Here is a 14,219-nt window from a genome sequence, read left to right as displayed (position 1 = left end):
AAAATTGCAAAGCATTTAAATAAGAAAATGAAGCCCATACACAGGAAAAAGGGCATTAAATAGCAACTGTCTGTAGGCAAGTCCAGACATCTGATTTACTAGGTAAACACTTCAATGAACTATTTATAAACAAGTTCAAAGAAGAAAAAAAAATGCCTAATGACTTCAAGTATGAGAACACTGCCTCACCAAATGGAGAATATCAATAGTGAGATGAGATGGATATTATAAAAAGAAACCAATTAGCAATTCTGGAGTTGAGAAGTATGAGGTTGCAGTGAACTATGATTGCATCGCTGCACTCCAGCCGGGACAACAGAGTAAGACCTTATCTCAAAAAAAGAAAACAATTACAAAACTTAAAGATAGTCAATTTTGATTATCCAGTCTGAGGAACAGAAAGAACAAATGAAGAGGCCAGGCACTGGCTCGCACCTCTAATCCCAGAACTCTGAGTGGTCCAGGTGGGAGGACAGCTTGAGACCAGGAGTTCAAGACCAGCCTGGGCAACACAGGGAGACCCCATCTCTACAAAAAATAAATAATAATTAGGCAGGCATGGTGACACACGCCTATGGTTCCAGCTACACGGGAAGCCAAGGCAGGAGGACTGCTTGAGCCCAGGAGTTGGAAGCTGCAGTGAGCTATGATTGAACCCCTGCACTCCAGCCTGGGCAACAGAGCAAGACCCTGCCTCTTAAAAAATAAAAATAAATATATATATATATATGATATGTAGATATATCAGTACATGCGTAGTCATACATCTCTTGCTGACAACTCCCAATTCCTTATACAAAAGGACAAAAATGTCCTAAGGGTACCTTTATCTTTCCAAGTGATTAATAGTAGTTAATATCATTAAACATTCTCAGGCTGAAGCTGAATTAATCTCTGGAAAGGATTGGGTGACCCAGCAGTGAAGAGTATTCATATTCTCAAGCATTGGCATTTAGATACTTTTTTTTTTTTTGAGACGGAGTTTCACTCTTGTTGCCCAGGCTGGAGTGCAATGGGGCGATCTCAACTCACTGCAACCTCCACCTCCCAGGTTCAAGCAGTTCTCCTGCCTCAGCATCCCAAGTAACTGGGATTACAGGCATGTGCCACCATGCCCAGCTAATTTTGTATTTTTAGTAGAGATGGGGTTTCGCCATGTTGGTCAGGCTGGTCTTGAACTCCTGACCTCAGGTGATCCACCCACCTCCACCTCCCAAAGTGCTGGGATTACAGGTGTGAGCCACCGCACCCAACCCTAGATATATTTTTAAATGACTTTTTCCATTTAATTGTCTGCTTCATCTAGCATTCCCATAGTATTGTTTCTACTACTTTTTTATTGCAAATATAGAGTATTTCAGCTATACTATGACTTAAATTTCTGTAAGCCACCACCCTATGAACCTAATCATCACTTATAACATTGTTTCTATGGAAAAATAAGTTTTAAATTCCAGATAAACTTTTGAACACAATCCAGGCTGGGCATGGTACCTCACACCTGTAATCCCAGCACTTTGGGAGGCTGAGGCGGGTGGATCACTTGAGGTCAGGAGTTCGAGGCCAGCCTGGCCAACATGGTAAAACCCCATCTCTACCAAAAATACAAAAATTAGCCAGGTGTGGTGGCGGGTACCTGTAGTCCCAGCTACCTGCTAGGCTGAGGTGGGAGAATCACTAAACCCAGTAGGTAGAGGTTGCAGTGAGCCGAGATCATGCCACTGCACTACAGCCTGGGTAACAGAGAGAGACTCTATCTAAAAAAAATAATAATAAAAATAAAAACAAACGTAATAGTCCTCTGTGCTTCAAGAATATAAAAGACCACTAGGAAAACAGAAGGCCAAGTAAGTTTTTAACATCTAAAAATGAGATTAAAAAATGAACATTATTCTTACAGAAGAAGTTTATCATAGATCTAATTTTGAGAAACTAGATGAGACCAGGATATTGAGGATGACGGTGCTTCGCAAGGTTTTGATATTACATCATGGGGCACCACTGACAACTAAGAAAATATAGCTTAGTCTATGATTACAGGGCCAACAGGGATGTCACTTGCCAAGAATGAGAATCTCTGGCTTAAGCCAAAAAGATTTAAAATGATATAACACAATAAATTGATAAAAATTTAAAATGCAAACCTTAGAACCAGAAGGTAGAGACACACGAGAGGTTCTAGCTGCTGCAAACTACTTCTCATTCCCTAACCACATTATGTTCACTGCTACTGTCCTTGCAGTGTCCTCTGCCTATGAGCTCCAATCATACTCTGAACAATCCAACATCCTTCAAGGCTTGGCTTAATGTCCCTCCTTTATTTTTTGGAAGCCTATTCTAATTGCTTCCATGCCCCACCACCTAAAAAGTTAGGTGTCCCTCCCACAAAATAACTTTCCCTATAATCACTTATTCAATATCAAATTCTCAATGCTTTAACTTTAAAATAACACAGCTTATACGGTATTTGTTTATTGAATTGTATATCTCCCCTCCGCTCTTTAAGAACAAAGAAACTGCCTTATTTATATGTATCCCCAACACCCAGCAAAGAACCTTAAATATCATTGATATTTTTGGATAAAGACAGAATTTTTTAAATGATCAAATGAATGTGCTATCTATTCTTTTGTCCAAGGCCTTATGCTTATTACTAAACCTCAGCATCTAGAACAACTTCTGACACACAGTAAGAACTCAGAAAAAATGTTTTTTCAAACAGGACACAGGGGCTCAAACCTGTAATTCCAGAACTTTGGGAGGCTGAGATGAGAGGATCACTTGAGCCCAGGAGTTTGAGACCAGCTTGAGCCACACAGGGAGACCCTGTCTCTACAAAAAACAAAAATATTAGCATGGTGGTGTGCACCTGTACCAGCTACTCAGGAGGCTGAGGTGGGAGGATCACTTAAGCCTAGGATTGGAGACTGCAGTGACCTATGATTGAACCACTATACTCCAGCATTCCATGAAGAATGAGACCTTGTGTCTGAAAATAATAGATAAAGAGTTCACAGAAACATGACAATGTTTGTAAGATAAAGATTCTTTTTTTTTTTTTTTGAAACGGAGTCTTACTTTGTTGCCCAGGCTGGAGTGCAGTGGCGCAATCTCGGCTCACTGCAAGCTCCACCTCCCAGGTTCACACCATTCTTCTGCCTCAGCCCCCCAAGTAGCTGGGACTACAGGCGCCCACCACCACACCCGGGTAATTTTTTCGTATTTTTAGTAGAAACGAGGTTTCACCGTGTTAGCCAGGAAGGTCTTGATCTCCTGACCTTGTGATCCACCTGCCTCAGCCTCCTAAAGTGCTGGGATTACAAGCGTGAGCCACCGCGCCTGGCCCTGTAAGACAAAGATTCTTAAAACTGGCCAGGCACAGTGGCTCACACCTGTAATCCCAGCACTTTGGGAAGCGAGGTGGCCTCCTGACTTGAGGACAGGAGTTTGACATCAGCCTGGCCAACATGGCAAAACCCCGTCTCTACTAAAAATACAAAAATTATTTTTTGTATTTGTATTTTGTATTACAGGCGCAGTGGCTCATGCCTGTAATCCCAGCACTTTGGGAGGCCGTGGTGGGTGGATCACCTGAGGTCAGGAGTTCGAGACCAGCCTGGCAAACATGAAGAAACCCCGTATCTACTAAAAATACAAAAGTTAGCCAGGCGTGGTGGCACATGCCTGTAGTCCCAGTTACTTGGGAGGCTGAGGCAGGAGAATCTCTTGAGCCTGGAGGTGGAGGTTGCAGTGAGGCAGAGGTTGCAGTGAGCCGAGATCGCGCCACTGCACTCCAGCCTGGGCAACAGAGTAAGACTCCATCGCAAAAAAAAAAAAAAAAAAAAAAGCAAAACTAAAACTATACAAAATACATACAGAAGTAGATGATAATGTGAAAAAAATGTGGTTGTTGTGCTGGGATTAATTTTTTAAATGAGTTTTTCATTACACAAGCAGTAAGAGAATGCATTCTTCTTCTAAATTCAAACAGTATACATAAAGTAGGCCGGGCACGGTGGCTCACACCTATAATCCCAGCACTTTGGGAGGCCAAGGCAGGCAGATCGCTTGAAGTCAGGAGTTCGAGACCAGCCTGGCCAACATGGCGAAACCCCATCTCTACTAAAAATACAAAAATTAGCCAGGTGTGGTGGCACATGCCTGTAATTCCAGCTACAGGGGAGACTGAGGCAGGAAAATTGCTTGAACCTGAGAGGCGGAGATTGAAGTGAGCTGAGAAAATGCCACTGCACTCCAGCCTGCGCAACAGAGCAACACTCTGCCTCAGAACAAACAAACAACAACAACAAAAACCCGGTATATATAAAGCTAAACATACCACTACCATAAAATCCTACTTACTTCCTCCCCTCAGTCCTAATCCCTCCCGTGCCCATTCAGTCTTCCCCAAGAGATAATCAGTTTGGTTTGTCTCCTTTCAGATCTTTTTCCATGCTTTTATAAGATGTACCCCCACAGAAACTTACAGCGGTTAGCATATAATACATACTATAATGCAACTTACTACATATAGATTTAGTTCATTCCTTATGTGCTGTATAGTTTTTCATTATATAACATTAGTAATATACAGGTATTCTCTTACTGTTCATATTTAGGCTGTTACCAGTCATGAAAAATCATATACATGCCTCCTTAGATACATGCAGAGAGTGCTTCTCCAGTGAGCACTACGGTCATTCCCAGTTTTTTGGTTTAATACATATTGCCAGACTTCCTTCCAAGTGGCTCTACCAATTTACATTCCCACAATTGTGCTTTTCCTAGCCTCTTGTTCACTATTGCTTAGATAGTTTCTACAATTCAACTTTTTAAAAATTATAGAAGAACCTATCCTGTATAGCCTATCTAAGGGTAGCTGTTTAAATAATGAAGAAAAATCAATATCCACTTATCCTGTCATTCAGAAGGTATAAATCTGGCACCCTGCTATTATGTCCTCATTTCTATTCCCAAGCAGACCATCTGTAATTCAAAGTAGAAAACAGTGTGTAGAGAGAAAGATACATATATACATATATATGCCATTTGGCCTCAGTGCTCAATGTTAACACAAAGATATAGTGTTAACAGTATTACTATATGTGGGTATGTGCCTGGAAACTAAAAGTGGATCCACTCTTCCCTTCTACTATGTCCATACAAAGTTGTTCTTGGCTTTACCACAATACACATGGTTAGTACAGCCTGTAGAATGGATGGTGGCTCCATATCTTTACTTCACAGACTGCCAGTGTCTATAATCAAAATGAACCACCTCATCTTTGCAAAGCATCAGGTTGCCCCATCTGCCACTACTTCTGTTCCCCCACCATCCCTGAGCTTGAATACATCACATTAAAAAAAATCGTAGTCTGAGAAAATTCTGCTCTTTTCTATCAGAAAGTTCGTATTAACAAGCATAAAAATGTGAAGAAAAATATAGAATGAAATCTGTATGTTGTACAACAAAGCTCTTTGTCCATGAATCAACCAGTAACAATTTCTAAACTTTAGAGGACAAATGGAGAAATACGCAAGTTGGATGGGTTTTTCTCTACTAAGAATGAATGCTCCCGTTCTGAAACATGTAAAATACGCCACTATAAAATTAACAATTTAAATTAATTTCTGAGGAGGAATGTGTCTTTGAAAACTGCCCACAAGAACAGAACATAAATTTAAAAAGATATCACTTAGTTTATTGTCACAGGAAATCTGTTGTACACTTAAACGCTGCAGAAGAGTCTTAAACATATCATGGAGAGAATGTCCTTAAGTATTCATTAGTTTTTTTGTTTCCATAATATAACAAAATGACTATTTAACATATGTTGATGACAAATGTTCTAGTTTATTCATTGGCTTCCAGCAGTTTCTCAAATCAAATACACAATTTATCATTCTCCTGGTTCACAAACTTCTGAAGCTATCAAAAATGTGGTACTCATTAGTTCAACTATATTAAAAAATGTTTCCAAGTATCCTTCTTTCCCTCAGGAGAGGAAAAAAAAAAAACAAAAAACAAAAAACACCTTAGTCAAAAGACAGCTAATAGTCCAATTTCCTTTACAAATCTAACCAAATCGTAATAACTGATTGTCTTTAACTCATTAAACAAAATAAGATTAATAATAAATGTTGCATCTAATCCAGCATTTTACTCTTTAAAAAGAATTTTTGGCCAGGCACAGTGGCTCAGGTCTATAATCCTAGCATTTGGGAGACCAAGCAGGGAAGATCACATGAGACCGAGAGTTCAAGATCAGCCTGGGCAACACAGTGAGACCCCATCTCTATTTTTAAAAAAATATTAAATTTTTTAAATTAAAAAAAATTTTTTGAGGCCAGGCGCGGTGGCTCACACCTGTAATCCCAGCACTTTGGGAGGCTGAGGCGGGCAGATTGCCTGAGCTCAGCAGTTCGCAACCAGCCTAGGCAACACGATGAAACCCCGTCTCTACTAAAATACAAAAAATTAGCTGGGTGTGGTGGCGTGCACCTGTAGTCCCAACTACTCAGGAGGCTGAGGCAGGAGAATTGCTTGAACCCGGGAGGCGGAGGTTGCAGTGAACCAAGATCGCGCCACTGCACTTCGGCCTGGGTGACAGAGCGAGACTCCGTCTCAAAAAAAAAAAAAAAAAAAAGCGCCACTGCACTCCAGCCTGGGTGACAGAGCGAGACTCTGTCTCCAAAAAAAAAAAAAAAAAATTTGAGACAGGGTCTCACTCTGTTGCCAAGGCTGGAGTACAGTAGTGCACTGTAGGCTTGACTTCCCACTCTCACCCTCCTTAGTAGCTGGGACCATAGGTCCATGCCACCATACCCAGCTAATTTTTCGGTTTTTTGAGGGTTTTTTGGTGGAGATAGAGTCTCCCTACGTTGCCCAGGCTAGTCTCAAACACCTGGGCTCAAGCAATCCTCCCACCTCAGCCTCCCAAAATGCTGGGATTATACACGTGAGCCACTGTGCCTGAATAGGTATAATTTCATAAAATTCTTGTAATTTCTCAACTCTGTGTTGGTTCTTTTGTTTCTGGGAGAAGGAAGGAGGAAGGGAGGGAGAAAGAAGGAAGTGGTGGGGGGGCACCTTACACACAAGGTTACAAGTTTTCAGGTTTCCTAAAGGAATCAGTGATGATTCTCGTGCACTATTATTCCCCCAAAACATGCTTAATCTGTTCAGGCTGCTATAACAAAATATCTCAGATTAGATAATTTATAAACCAGGGAAATTTACTGCTCACAGCTCTGGAAGCTGAGAAGTCCAAGATCAAAGTACCAGCAGATTCAGTGTCTGGTGAGAGCCTTTTCCTCGTAAACGGTACCTTCTGTGTCCTGACATGGTGGGACAAAGCAAGTTCTCTCAGGCCTCTTTTAGAAGGGCACTAATCGCATTCATGAGGGCAGAGCCCTCATGAAGTAATCATTCCTGAAGGCCCCACTTCTTAATACAATCACACTGGGAATTAGGTTTCAACATATGAATTTGGTGGTATAAGGGAACAAACACTCAGACCACAGCACCTGCTAAGCCAATCATATTTATTTGGTTTTTGAGGGGTTGTCTGTCTGTTTCAGACAGAAGCTCACTCCATCACCCAGGCTAGAGTGCGGTGGCGCGATGTCCACTCACCGCAACCTTTGCCTCCCAAGTTCAAGTGACTTTCGTGCCTCAGCCTCCCAAGCAGCTCGGATAGGTGCACGCCACCATGCCTGGCTAATTTTTCTATTTTTAGTAGAGACAGGGTTTCACCATGTTGGCCAGACTGGTCTCAAACTCCTGGCCTCAAGTGATCTGCCTGCCTTGCCTCCCAAAGTGCCGGGATTATGGGCGAGAGCCACCACACTCAGCAGCCCAAGCCAATCATATTTAACATTCATAAATTTGCAATCATTTACTATGTCCATTCTATTTCACTTTTATGAGCAGTCTTTTACAACATAATAAAGGCCAACATAATTTATCCATAAATTTATCCATAATTTATCCATAAATTCCATTGTTCACTAATGTTTGTGAAGAAACAAAAACCTAATCCTCTAATGAGATTCATCTTCTATATACAAGTCAAACCTTATATTTTAGACTCAAATTTTATATTTGTAAAGAAAGCCACAAATAACAACATGGATTTACATCTTCATCAAATGATTACAAAAAGGTCAGATGTTATACATTACTACTAGTACTATCTAAACCCATAATATTCAAGTTGAAAGTTAATTCCTTATGCCTTTTAGTTAAGAAATCATCTTATTTCAAAAAGGGAAAGTTTTGTTTAAATGAAGAAAATGTTCATTGTTTTCCAGTCTTCATTATCAACTAAGCTCTATTCAGTTAATCTAATTTCATAAATAAGCTTATTTCTTTAAAAATGACCATGTTTTAGCCGGGCGAGGTGGCTCATACCTGTAATCCCAGTACTTTGGGAGGCCGAGGCGGGTGGATCATGAGGTTAGGAGTTCAAGACCAGCCTGGCCAACGTGGTGAAACCTTGTCTCTAATGAAAAAATATAAAAATTAGCCAGGCGCGGTGGCACGTGCCTGTAATCCAAGCTACTCAGGAGGCTGAGGTAGGATAATCGCTTGAACACAGAAGGTGAAGGTTGCAGTCAGCCGAGATCAGGCCACTTGCAATCCAGCCTGGGTGACAGAGCGAGACTCCATCTCAAAAAATAAATAAATAAATAAATAAATAAATAAAATAAAATATAAATGACCATGTTTTAAAGTTGAATTTAACTTTCAAGGAATTAATCTGTAACTAAAGAATTATCTTCCCTGTAATCATTCACTCAATATTTCCCCAAGGAACTCTTGTCCTCGTTAAGTACAAAACTTTTATTAGTTTTTTCATTAGTCTATATTGTGACTTCATGGTAATAGTTATGAAGTTGTCAGAAACAAAGGGATTATTAAAAGAATGCATTAAGATAAACCATTTTTGTAAATAAAATTTTGTATGTAATTTTATTAAAATACCAAAAATAATGCCCAAAACAAATATATAAGAGAAAAACCAGAATAAATCTACCAAACAGTTTGGCCTTGAATACAAACTTCTGCAAAGTGTCAACTACAAACTGACGTGAGAAATTAATCCATTTGGAGGGCTATGTGGGGTTTTTCGGCTCATTTTTGATTTAGAGAGAGGGTCTCCCTCCCCTTTTGTTGTTGTTGTTGTTGCTGTTTTTTTTTGAGATGGAGTTTTGGGAGGCTGAGGCAGGAGGATCACTTTGGGCCGGGAGTTCAAGACCAGCCTAGACAACATAGCGAGACCCTGCCTCTACAAAAAAAATTAAAAATGAGCCAGGCATGGTGGCACGAGCCTCTAGTGCCAGCTGCTTGGGAGGCTCAGGCAGGAGAATCACCTGAGTCCAGGAAGTTGAGGCTGCAGTGAGCTATGATTGCACCACTGCAGGGACAGAATAAGGTCCTGTGTCTTAAAAAAAAGTAATTATCTGTTCCACTTCCACTCCCAGGTGGAATTGAAACAAGAACTCAAGCAAATAGTGCACCAATGTTCATAGCAGCATTAGTCACACAATAGGAAAAGGTGAAAAGAAACTCACTGTCCATCAAAAGTTCAATGGCTAAACGATGTGTGAAAAACACATAAAATGGATTATTATTCAGTCATAAAAAGGACTGAAGCTCTGATCCACGCTTAATATTAACAAAACATTGAAAGCATTATGCTAACTGAAATAAAAAGACAGCCACAAGGCACAAATATTATATGATCCCACTTCTATGAGGTATCTAAAATGGACCAATTCATAGGGACAAAGTAAAATAGAGGTTACTGGCAGTTGGGGAGGGGGAAATGAAGAGTTATTGTTTAATGGCTATAGTTTGTTTTGTGTGAGTGAAGAAAAAGTTTTCACATAGTGGTGGTGTTTACACAACACTATTGATGTACTTGGTGCCACTGAACTGTACATTTCAAAAAGGCTATAATGATAAATTTTATGTATATTTTGTCACAACTTTTTAAAAGTAAAAAGTTATATACATATAAATATTCCTTAAATTTGTATCTACATTATCAAAAACTGGGAACAAGCTGAAGTATAAAAAGAGGAACAATTTAACACACATCAGTAACAATGAAACTTGTTTATGCTAAAACAGAAAATATAAAATGATGTTTGCTAGGAGAATAACTGTTAAAAACATGCCCACAAAGACTGAACACTAATATACAAAAATTAAGATAATTCTATTATAATTTTCTCTCATTTCCTTCCTCTAGTTATATTAACATGTTAGATTTCTTTTCAGTCCACTAACAACAACAATATGCCACATCAAAATAATTATCCTGACTGCTATGCTACTGGGTTGAGATGGGTCTGTTTTAATACAAGGCAGCTTCAACTAAGAGCCGTAAGAATTACTACGCAGCCAAGCCTACAAAGGCAGTCCCAAGAAACAAGACGGAACACTCAAATGGCTATCCTTCTTCACTTTCACACTGACAGGTTGCGTTCTACCCCACAGCTTACCTGCAGGCAGGGTCAGGGAAATTCAGAATTTCACAGGAGAATATGGAAAAATTGAGAGCAAGACATAAATGAATGGGATGCATTGGTGAAAGTTCTCTTACTGCAATATCACTAGCAGCTTTGTAAGCCACCAGGCTGTTCTCTGCCACCTCCTTCCTGTCATTTCCTGTGGCAAATTCTGCCAGATACCTGTGGTAGTCCCCTTTCCTACAGCAAAATTAAAAAAAAAATTAAGCCAGGAACGATGACTTTTAAAGTAAAATAGCTAAAATTGTTCTATATAATATGAAATATGTGAAGAAAATATACGTAACAATTAACAAGTGTACTTCAACAACTTTAAACACTCAGGAATATTTGGCTTCATTTCATTTTTTTCTTAGACATTTCATACCATTTTCCTTATTAAATATAACCAAAAATCCCACAGAAATTAACTGAGGAGCCTCTAAATATTAACAAAACTATCACTTGATAGACTAGAATTAAACAAGCAAGTGGTTTCAAGAAATGGCACGAGTGTATTAATCATAAAATAAAATTTCTACATGAAACACTCAGCCAGCACTGTGCAATGTGTGGCCGTTTAGGGGAGGGGAATGAGATAGGTCCCATGAAAGTAAAACAATATAAATAAGTAAAGCAAAAGCTAATGCATTTTTATAATAGCCTGACCATCCTTTTATTCCAACATCAACTATCCTTCTACTAACATTAAACAATTATTTGTAAATAAAAGTTGGAAACCTACATAGAAGAAAGTCATGATTCTAAAAAGGCCAACTTTTAATCTTACATTTTCCTTTCTAGTATAGAACCTACATTTCATAATACAAAACCTTGGACTTGCCAGTGGTAGCTGCTGGAATGAGGTGTTTGTCCAGTACATCCAGAACGTCGCCACAGATTAACTTTAGCTCAGTCTCAACCTGAAAAAATAAAAATAAATTAAAAAACATCAGATCATTGAAGTCTAGAAATTCTGTAAATTATTACACATTCTATCTACCTCTGTTTTTGTGGAAGAGAGCTTAGTGTTACAGAGAATTCATTTCCCTCTCCAAACTCCCTTCCTCCCTTTTGACACAAAAGCGGAGAAAAGCTGCCTGTCGGTTATCAAAAGTATCTTTTCCTTCCTGCCTGCAATTAAGTGCTACACACACACCACCCCCCACCCCAATACCCCCTCACAGTCCAACTGCAGAATCACCAATGACTGAAACTAAACACTGATGCTTCTTGGTAAATGCTGGTCAATTACATGAATCTTTCACAAAGTAGCAACTATTGTATCCATTTACTGGGGAAAACAGAAGCTAAGACATTTGCTCAAAGGTCATCCCCTTAAAAGAACTTAATAAGCAGAGTTAGGATTTGAAACCAGGCAGGGTGCAAGGGACAGAACAAAATTCAAACCCAGGCATTTTGCCTTCAGTACTTACATTCCTAACAACGTTGAACAGGCAATCCCTTTAGTGGAAGAGACCAAAACTAGTTAAGATACCAAAAATCTATGGACCAAAAAAACTACTGCCACTCATCTCTATTCATTTATAATGCTGAAAATGTACAGCACCTCTAAACGCACATATCCAGCTTGCTTCCTTTTTTTTTTTTTTTTTTTTGAGACGGAGTTTTGCTTTGTCCCTCAGGCTGGAGTGCAATGGCACCATCTCAGCTTACTAGAAGCTCTGCCTCCCGGGTTCACACCATTCTCCTGCCTCAGCCTCCCGAGTAGCTGGGACTACCGGCGTGCACCACCACGCCCAGCTAATTTTTTTGTATTTTTAGTAGAGAAGGGGTTTTGCCATGTTGGCCAGGCTGGTCTCGACTCCTGACCTCAGGTGATCCACTTGCCTTGGCCTCCCAAAGTGCTGGGACTACAGGCGTGAGCCACCAGGCCCAGCCTACTATAGTATACTTTGTATTGTTATACTCCTACTTAAAGATAAAAAGTTAACTGTGAAACACAGCCTCAGAAGGCCCTTCAGGAGGTATTCCAGAAGAAGGCATTGTTACCACAAGAGATGACAGCTCCACACGTTATTTCCCCTAAAAACCTTCCAATGGGAGCAGATGTGGAGGTGGAAGACAGTAACACTGATTGATGATCTTGACCCCATGTAGGCCTAGGCTAATGTGTATGTTTGTGTCCCAGATCTTAAAACAGTTTTCAAAATAAAAATTAAAATAGAACATTTTCAAATAGAAAAAACTTACAGGATATAAAGAAAAATATTTTATACAGCTAGCTGTACAATGTGTTGTAAGCTAAGTGTTATTACAAGAGTCAAAAAATTAAAAAATTTAGAAGTTTATATTTTAAAAGCTACCGTAAAGTTAATCATATAAAAATATTTTTTATAAATTTGATATAGCTTAAGTGTACAGTGTTTATAAAGTCTACAGTATAGATCCTGAGTATGAGAAAAATGCAAAAGTGTTAAAAGTAAAATACATTTAAAAAAATTTTAAGTCTACAGTAGTGTAATGTCCTAGGCTTCACATTCACTCAACACTCACTCAATGACTCACCCACAGCAACTTCCAGTCCTGCAAACTCCATTTGTGTTAAGTGTCCTATATATTTTTTCTTTTATGCTTATTGTTACTGCACCTTTTCTGTTTGAATAAACAAATACTTACCATTGTGCTACAACTGCCTACGGTATTCAGTACAGTAACATGCTGTTTAGCCTAGGTTTGCAGCCTAGGAGCAGTAGGCTAAACCATATATCCTAGGTATGTAGCAGGCTGTATAACCATCTAGGTTCATGTAAGCAGACTCTATGATGTTTGCACAATGACTGAATCACTAAGGATGCACTCATTTCTCAAGACATGTCCCTGTCATTAAGTGATGTATGACTATATTAGTTTAATTATGTCACCTCTTAATCCCAAGTATTAACATGTAACTTCTGTTCCAACATGGCTGCCTAATATGAAATGTATGACTTCAGAAATTCCAATAAATTTAATTCATCTCAAATACCTTTTAATTTTAGTGGGTTACAGAAAGTCAGGAACAACATGCTAAAGAAGCAATGTGTTTCTTAATTAGAAATGTAAGAAAAAAATTCATTCATTCATTAGCTGATCTCCTATATTGCAGGTACTAGTAGGAATACAAGCTGGTACATGTGATCTGGCCAAAGATGAGATGCAATCATGTCTGGGAAGAAATTCATGAACCAGAGTCTTCAGGTATCTATTAAAGGCCCAAACCACTTGTTAATTTAGACCGTGTGACTGAATAACAGGCATGTAAGAAAGATCAGGTGAGCCAGCATGCCATTTAAGATAAAAAATGTTGAGAAATAACAAATATTTGTGAAAATTCATACATCTGTTATTGGCAGTTTTCAATTTTATGAAAGCAGGAGATGTTAGTTTGCAAATAGTAAAATTAGTGCTAAAACAAACATTTCAAATATTAAAAAAATACTACAAAAGTACAAAGGAGAAGTTATGGCTCAACATTCATATAAAAATGGCCAAAGAGTTTAAATAACTAAAAAGTCAATATAAAATAATAATACTATCTTAGATTGTATTAATAGAAACAGGGTATACAAACACAACAGTTTAATAGCTTTTATCAATTGTTACATCATAGTATTACATCTGTATCACTAACATCAGATCTTAATACGGCATTTTAATTTTAAAAATTTTTGTCAGGTTGGTCTTTCCAGAAGAGAAGC

The 14,219-nt window shown here is 38.9% G+C and overlaps 1 protein-coding gene across 1 annotated transcript in view; it reads right to left on the bottom strand.

Moving 5' to 3' along the window:
- The window catches only part of LOC129533810 (neurofibromin-like), a 122,862-nt gene that overhangs the window by 46,060 nt on the left and 62,583 nt on the right, over window positions 1-14,219 (bottom strand). Inside the window, 2 exon segments of the mRNA XM_063705966.1 lie at window positions 10,614-10,719; window positions 11,335-11,441. Of these exon segments, the coding sequence (XP_063562036.1) occupies window positions 10,614-10,719; window positions 11,335-11,441 (213 nt within the window).

This window comes from Gorilla gorilla, chromosome 4 (genome assembly GCF_029281585.2).
Source record: "Gorilla gorilla gorilla isolate KB3781 chromosome 4, NHGRI_mGorGor1-v2.1_pri, whole genome shotgun sequence".
Taxonomy (NCBI): domain Eukaryota; kingdom Metazoa; phylum Chordata; class Mammalia; order Primates; family Hominidae; genus Gorilla; species Gorilla gorilla.
Note: the sequence above shows the minus strand (reverse complement) of the source record. Positions and strands in the feature narration are given on the sequence as shown.